The 7,916-nt window shown below is 41.1% G+C and overlaps 1 protein-coding gene across 2 annotated transcripts; it reads left to right on the top strand.

The window, feature by feature from the left end:
* Positions 1-1,609: 1,609 nt before the first annotated feature.
* On the top strand, positions 1,610-7,712 carry LOC115583469 (phosphatidylinositol 5-phosphate 4-kinase type-2 gamma-like). Of its 2 annotated transcripts, none has more exons than XM_030420350.1 (10): positions 1,610-1,995; positions 2,088-2,185; positions 3,093-3,189; positions 3,687-3,836; positions 4,441-4,587; positions 4,919-4,957; positions 5,626-5,739; positions 6,428-6,680; positions 6,816-6,919; positions 7,023-7,712. In XM_030420350.1, the coding sequence occupies exons 1-10, from the start codon at positions 1,846-1,848 to the stop codon at positions 7,101-7,103; spliced, it is 1,233 nt and encodes a 410-aa protein (XP_030276210.1). In that variant the 5' UTR covers positions 1,610-1,845; the 3' UTR covers positions 7,104-7,712. The 2 variants fall into 2 exon arrangements, with proteins under 2 accessions (XP_030276210.1, XP_030276211.1); XM_030420351.1 differs by having other exon boundaries at positions 1,865-1,999.
* Positions 7,713-7,916: the final 204 nt, after the last annotated feature.

Below are 7,916 nucleotides of genomic sequence, written 5' to 3' on the forward strand. Positions count from 1 at the left end.
TTCAACATACAAGTTTTTAACACATAACATTGTTATGATGCAAGGAGCTTGTTTGTAGTCAGCACCTACATTACATCCTACAAACTAAAAACAGATCTGGTATTTGTATTTATGACAGTGGTGTTGCACTCAGAAACAGCATGGGGCTCTCAGGGTAGAAGCTGTACAGACTGTGAAGCCCCAAGAGGCTAATTTATGTGCAATATAAACAAAACTGACTGGACTTTTCAGGCTTAATGATCCTTTTAATGAAGCAGTATGAGAAGGAAAGTGACCGTTCGCTTGACCTGCTCACAACTGAAGTCCACATTGAGGTGATAACCTGTGATGTGAGCCCAGCTGATGCTCACTTTTTTAACCTGATTATTGTTATATCATGTTTTAAATGACGTACAGTATTTCCACTGAAATAGTAAACTTCACTCAGATGTAATAATTACAAATTACCCAAAGCATCTTCCCCTAAATCATACTCTCTAAAAAAAAGTGCTTATTTTTTTGATGGCTTTATTTGGATAAGACAGCTTAGAGGTGACAGGAAACAGGATAACAGGTCAGAATCAAACTCTGAGCCGCTGCAGCGCGGACGAAGCCTTTGTATGTGGGTCGCACGCTCTACCAACTGAGCTGCTCAGTTGCCCCAAAAAAAGTGCTTCTATGTTAGCAAGAACAACATATTCGCCAGTGCGAATATATCTGTGATAGGCCAGTAGTCAGGCTCTACACATACCGCTTCCCCACGAGCCAGAAAGGCTGCTATACGCAGCATTGAATATGATGCAACTTAAAGACAAAAATGGCTGTTTACAGCTTATCTGATGTCCCTCGTGTTCTCAATTGTTTTGAAATGACATTATTTACATGTTTGTTTGTTTTTATCTTAAGTCTTCACTTTAGCTGCTAAGCTAAAAGTGTTAGCCAGCACCCTGATTTTGGTACACAAGCTTGACCGTGCATGTGTAAATAACATCTTTTTTGAAAAAAAGTCAATTTGTGTATCTCTTGGCTTCCAGAGACTTCGATTACTTTGGGCAATCTGTATAGAGCCATTTTGTTGTTGTTGTTTTATTTCCCTTAGTCTTTTTCCTTTTTAAAACAAGTCCCCATCTGCTTCAGTTGTTTAGGAGAATGCTGCCACAATTTTTTGCTTCAAAGCTCCATAAATGTTTTTCTGGACTAATAAACTTTATCTTTCCAACCTGACTCTCCATTGGCATGGGTGTGAGTAGTAGTGACTGAATGTTTATTTTTGGGTGAACTTGTCCTTTAACACAAAACCACTAACTACAGTTCTTCAAAGATATCATTCATCAAAAGTCTGTATCATTGTTATATTTTAAGTGGCCTATAGGGAAAATATCATTATTGTCATTATCATCATTACTGGTAGTAGTATAACTGTCATCATTATTATCATAATCAGAGTCATTATAATCATAATTATTATCATTATCATTATCATTATAAGTAGTAGTTGTTGTAGTAGTAGTAGTATGTTTGTCATTATCATTATTGTGCTCAAATTGGCAAATAACATGTTAACACATTCCCTCCAGTTCAAAGTAATCTCCATCACATGCCTGAGATGAGTAAAGATTACCAGGGAGCCTGTTGTTCACTGACTTCAGTGCTGATGCTGTTGCAGCACTGTGGCTCCATGTAAAACCTCCACAGTGTGTGTACAGTGTGTGTAGCAGGAGGTGTCACAGCGCCATGCAGGTTGCTGCTGCTGCAGAGACTCCAGACGAGGCGGACTTCAGGCTACTTTACATAAAAAGGACGCCACAGATTACAAACCCGGCCCACACTCACCGAGACGCGGACGCACGGCTGTGAAGGTCCGCGATGTCCTCTCCCAGCGCCACCTCCAACCCTCTGAGCACCCTGGCGCCCAAAAGGAAGACGAAGAAGAAACACTTTGTGCAGCAGAAAGTGGAGGTTTTCCGAGCCAGTGACCCCGTGTTGAGCGTCCTGATGTGGGGGGTCAATCACTCGGTAGGTACGTGCGCTGCTTCATGGCTCTCTCTCTCTCTCTCTATTGGCCTGTGGATGCGTTCATTAACTGTGCGCTCGCTGATCATGCGCAGATTAATGACCTGAGCCAGGTGCCTGTACCTGTGATGCTGCTTCCAGACGACTTCAAATCCAGCACCAAGATCAAAGTGAACAACCACCTCTTCAACAAGTACTGTGCTCCTCTGGAGAAACCTTCAGGCTGCTTCCTGCGATTTGCACAGATCTCTGTTGCTCTTGTGATTTTTTTTGCCTGCATGTGCTTATCAGAAATTACAGACCCCTTTAGAGAACAGCAAAGCTTTTTTACTCCAACAATACCTTTCAAAACTACCACAGCCACAGCTCCTACCACTGACAACCAGCGTGAAAGCAGCCAGAGAGATTAAAGAAATAATGATTTGGCTTCTCTGCAGTGTGCTACGTTGTGAATGTGACTTGTAAAGCAAATGATATTCCAAAGTTGGAAATGAGGCATCTTGTGTACCCAGCAGGACATTATTAACTTTCAAATTGAGTTGATAATTCATCAGAAAATGTAGTTGGTCTCACAGAGGATGAGCATCGTTCAGACAAAGTGTTCCAAAATATCATTATGATTCATGAAAACTGAGCTATACACTCACCCTGTCTGCTTCGAGGGTCAGTTTCTATACGGATGGAGTCTTGAGTGGCTTTTAATAATCCTTTAATCCATTCAGGAATCCAGGTCGTGTAAAGACTTATAAACAGAGGTGGGAGAACAATAAGATATGTTTTTCTCCAGTTCAACTGCTGGTACCTCGGTGAGATTTCATTCAAGTGATTTATTTTTAATTGGTTGATGTGGAAACAGCCTGATGCTAAAGAAGAATTCAACCAATGTAATAATGTCATTTGTGCTGTGTTTAAGAAGATACAGAAACTAAAAACAGAAACAGAAACCTCGAGTTTCTAATTCACATTAAAGTTATCTTAGGGTATGAATGTGTTTTCAGTAGGCTCTTCATATAATGAAGTTGTAGTTGCTGCTAATGAAATGCTGTTCCGAGCTGCCTTTTTTTCTTTTCTTTATGTATTAAAACATCTTTGTTCCTCAGAGAGAATCTTCCGGGACTGTTCAAATTCAAAGAGTACTGTCCACAGGTGTTCAGAAACCTGCGAGAGCGCTTTGGCATCGAGGACCAAGATTACCAGGTATGATTATCAACTCAACATTTAATGTGCTAACAACAGAGCTGGCAAAAACGCTTATTCGACAGGACGAGGGAGGTAACAAGGTGTTGAAAAACAGAGACACAGACGTTCTCAAACACAGAAGGGTTTTTCAGTGTTTGTTCATGTATATAACAGCAGGCACCTGCCTGTATGCATTGATCTGCTCCCTTCTAAATTTGCATTTCTTTGTGTGACATTTGCATGAGCCAGGTGGCACACAGTCATCATTCAGTCTGGACACAACACATTTGTTTAGCACACATTACTGTATGTGTAAATAAAATATGTGCTGGTAAAAGTTTTATTTCTGCACATATGCAAGAGCAATGCTAGAATGTCTGGAACCCAGAGTGCATCTTTGTTAACTTTGTGTCAGTGATGTTTTTTTTGAAACAGCATACCAGTAGAGTGGATGTGAAAGGTTTCACTGTTGCTCAGCTGATGTCACATGTTGCCGTCCTCTCTCTCACCAACAGGTGTCTCTGGCCCGCTGTCCTCCCCTCAAAGACGAGGACGGGCAGTGCGTGGGACTGCTGCTGACGTCATACGACCGCACTTTGGTAGTGAAAGAAATCTCCAGCGAGGAGGTGGAGGAAATGCACAACATCCTTTCCGAGTATCACCAGGTAACTAACCTACCCTGGGTGGGAAACATACTCCTTGTAGGAGGTTAAAACACAGATCAGAACACGATCTTAATCCACATTTTAGTGAGTCCAGTTTTTGATTCAGTACTATTAATCACATATGTTCCATTTATTTTATCCTGTGTGTTTTACACGATGAGACGGTGTCCTGTTTTTGTGACAACCCTGGTTGCCATGGTAAAGGTTTTGCAGTATTGAAGCTGAAGGACTTTTTCTTCCACAAGTAACAATACATGGCTGGAGCTCTCGTTTTTTTTTGTTACATTTAAATGCATCTATAAAAAATATCTAATATAAAGCAAAGACACTCTGTCACGATTGTTTTTTGTTTCTACAAATTGTATAAAAAGCATACTGATGGGGAAGATTTGGGGACAAGATTCACTCTTCATAGACATTCAACTAAACCAAGGGTAGTATTTGACTTTACACAGAGGCAAAATAAACACAATATGGGAGTTTTGTGTATAGATTATCCCATTGTTTTTGTCTGACAGCAGGGACTACAAAGGACCACGGCACTTGAAGCATCTCATTTAATGTCCCATCATTCATCGCCTGTTCCCTGCCGGTTCTTTTCTAGCATATAGTCACCTGCCATGGCAACACGCTGCTCCCTCAGTTCCTGGCCATGTACAGAGTCACGGTGGAGAGCGAGGACACCTACCTGTTGGTAATGAGGAACATGTTCAGCCACAGACTGCATATACACAGGAAGTACGACCTCAAGGTAAATACTGCAAGACCCGATGAGCACCGTTTTTAGTTTTTTTTTGCCTTTTTAGCTTTTATTGATAGAACAGCTGAAGACATGACAGGAAACAGGTTGAGAGAGAGGGGGAGTGACGCAGCAAAGCATTTATGACATTTTTTGTCACAACCGCACTTTGGTAGTGAAAGAAATCTCCAGTGAGGAGGTGGAGGTTTCTTCAATAGCAATCAGACTGTTGGGGTGTTGTGATTGATCAACTAACAGTGATAGTAGAACTTTGTGAAACAACGGTTTCTGTAGTATTTTGGTGTTAAGTGTTGGTGACTGTGTGGGTGTTTTCTTTCCTCAGGGGTCCCTGGTGTCTCGTGAGGCAAGTTTTAAAGAGAAGGTGAGATCACATTGAGGTCAAAGTTGAATGACAAGCTCTACCTAAACTCCCTGCAGTGCAACATCTGTGTTGATCATCAAAAGTTTGCTGGAGGGATGCAGTGAAGTTTGTTTTCAGTAAAAAGCTAGCTTTTTTTATTTTTTATTATTGAAGAGATGGTGAATGTGATGCTGCAGGGGTAGTTAAGTACCTGGTCAGATATCTCATCAAACAATGGGGGAAAAAAAGTTTGGCGAAAGGAAAAAGGCAAGAAAGATCTGTAACATTAAGGACGTGTTCATTTTTTTATATCACCAAAATTTAATGGAGAAGCCTTGTCCGGTGATTTAGTACTGCCTTCCCATAAAATGCATAAAAACCAAACCGCTTCAGTCCTTTTTTTCATATTTAGAAAAACAAAAAGAAGTGAGTGAAGGTGTTGACAAACATTATATGCATTCGCTGTCTCAAACAACAAACCACAGAAACTAGATAGAGCTGAAATAACATTGGACTCTTTCAAACTTTCCTGATACAAAAAACAATATTATTCGGGGTGATATTATTCAACATGTATGCCACTGGAAACAGAACAGCTGATTGTGTTGTAGGAGAATGTTCATGGATCTGGTGATTTCTTGGCTAAATATAATTTTTTACGGCAGTTCACCTTCACTCTATATTTCCAGGTGAAGGAGCTCCCCACTTATAAAGATGTAGACTTCAGGAACAACATGCAAAAAGTTTATGTGAGCGACGAGGAGAAGCAGAAGATCATGGATAAGCTCAGCAGAGATATCGAGGTAGGACAATGGTGTTGAAGAAGCACACAGCAGTAGACATTACTCTCACGGCGGCCATTTTCCTCCAATGTCATGCTCAGGGTGAGAAACCTGCAAGTCATGTAAATGTAGGTAACTGAAAAGATGATGGATAGTGAAAATCTGGAGGCACGTTTGGCCATATTTCAAGGTAAAACAACATATTTGATAACCCATTAGCTGGTGTTAGCATTCACCCACTTCCTCGCTAACGTTAACGTTTGATAACATGCACAGTGTTTCACTCGCAGGTCAAGACAACTCCCTTCAAAGTGTTTTGATAATTGTGAATTAATCTATACCTTCCACTAATCGTATCACATCAAAACAATATCATATGAACCAGTATCGTTAGCTATAATGTGGCTAAATGCTAACATTAGCTCTTGTTTAACGGAAGCTGATCTATTAATGAAACCTGTTGTTATACCTTGAAATATGGTCCGATGTCCCTGCTGTTCAAACCATCAGTTGTCTTTACAGTCGTTAATCAATCAGGAAACAATGAAACGAGAACAATTTATCAGATCGTTTACATTTATATGAACACAGCAGTACCACATTTGACCTCTCACCCTGAGTTTGATCCCACAGGAAAATGGCCGCCTTGTCAAAATGGTCTATTATTTTCTTTGACATAATTTGTCCTGCATGCGTCCTCTTGCTGCAGTTTCTGGTGCGTATGAGGATCATGGACTACAGCTTGCTACTGGGAATCCATGATGTGGAGCGGGCTGAGAGGGACGAGGAGGAGGAGATGGAGTCGTCCTATGAAGAGGAAGAGGAGGAAGAAACCGACATGGCTCCTGCTCCGGGCTCCACCTCCCCTGAGGGTATCAGTGGCTACATGAGCTCCTTCAAACCCATGGGCCCTGGGGAGTTCGACCCCTATGTGGATGTGTACGCTATTCAGAGTGCTGTAGGTGAGTCCTGACAGCTGAGTGATTATAAGTAGGTTAGAGGAGCCCGAAAGCTCATCTCACGCTGGCCAACAACAGATACGATCATACATTTAGATCAGTATCACTCACCAAATGCTGTGAATCACTCCCATGTAGATTCGCCCCAGAGGGAGGTGTATTTCATGGGTCTGATTGACGTGCTGACGCAGTACGACACCAAGAAGAAAGCTGCTCACGCTGCCAAGTCTGTCAAACATGGGGTGAGACACCACGGCTGGTTAGGATATCCTGCAAAGTTTACAGGGCTACTTCCACGTTGTATTCAGTCATCTCTAACTGAATGTGTCTGTGTGTGTTTTGCAGGCAGGAGCAGAAATCTCAACAGTCCACCCGGAGCAGTACGCTAAACGTTTCAGGGAGTTCATCACTAAGATCTTTGCCTAGTTCAAGGATTAACCATGCAATACCTACTTATTTTCAAATCAACATCAAGAAGCACTGAAAATGTACTTTTTAATTCTAGATGATATGTGTAGTTTTTGACCATTCAGCCTCCATCTCCCTCTGCACTGCGAGAAGGACTGTGCATTTTATTTTGATGGAGAAATGCAGACAGGGGAAAAGGTCTTGTTGATGGTTTTAATTTTGTTTTTGGGGTGATGTAAATAAACATCTCTGACACTTTAGATACTACAGTTCTTCCCGAGCAGAGGACGGAAGTGGAGATGACGAGAAGAACACGTTTTCTTAACATGTGCATTGTTGTCGTGTCCCTCACCCGCTGCTGCTTGGGAGAAAGATTTATATTTTGCTCTTATATATTAATTCATTTGTGACTCACTGTGCTCTTGCCAACAAGGGTATAATTTGGGCAAATTGGGAGCATCTACAGGGTCTCAGTTAGCAACATTAAAATGTTAATCTCCTTTTTAGCACCGTGTGATTTAATCTGATGTTATCTCACCAAATGCAGACTTATGATAAATAGCTAAACATAGCAATGTGAATTATTGCCATCTATTAAAAGCTATTTTCATAATGACTTCACAAATAGACCAGACTGGCACTTTCATTAGGAGATTGCTCCTGTTGTGGAAACAGTTTCACCATTTTGTTTCTTTTATCAGTAAAGAAATGCACATTTGCCATTATCTATAATGAGCTTGTGATTTAAGGAAAATTAGTTTTATTAGTTTGTGCTTTGAAGACAGAAACTGAACATTTTCCAACTCAACTGCTCTCTGCTCAGTGTTTGGC

The sequence above is a fragment of the Sparus aurata genome, chromosome 6 (assembly GCF_900880675.1).
Source record: "Sparus aurata chromosome 6, fSpaAur1.1, whole genome shotgun sequence".
Lineage (NCBI taxonomy): Eukaryota > Metazoa > Chordata > Actinopteri > Spariformes > Sparidae > Sparus > Sparus aurata.

Coding starts and splice junctions, on each gene's coding strand:
- LOC115583469 (XM_030420350.1), top strand. CDS start 1,846: ATGTCCTCTCCCAGCGCCACCTCCAACCCTCTGAGCACCCTGGCGCCC. Junction 3,837..4,440: donor TCCTTTCCGAGTATCACCAG/GTAACTAACCTA, acceptor GTTCTTTTCTAG/CATATAGTCACCTGCCATGG. Junction 6,681..6,815: donor CGCTATTCAGAGTGCTGTAG/GTGAGTCCTGAC, acceptor ACTCCCATGTAG/ATTCGCCCCAGAGGGAGGTG.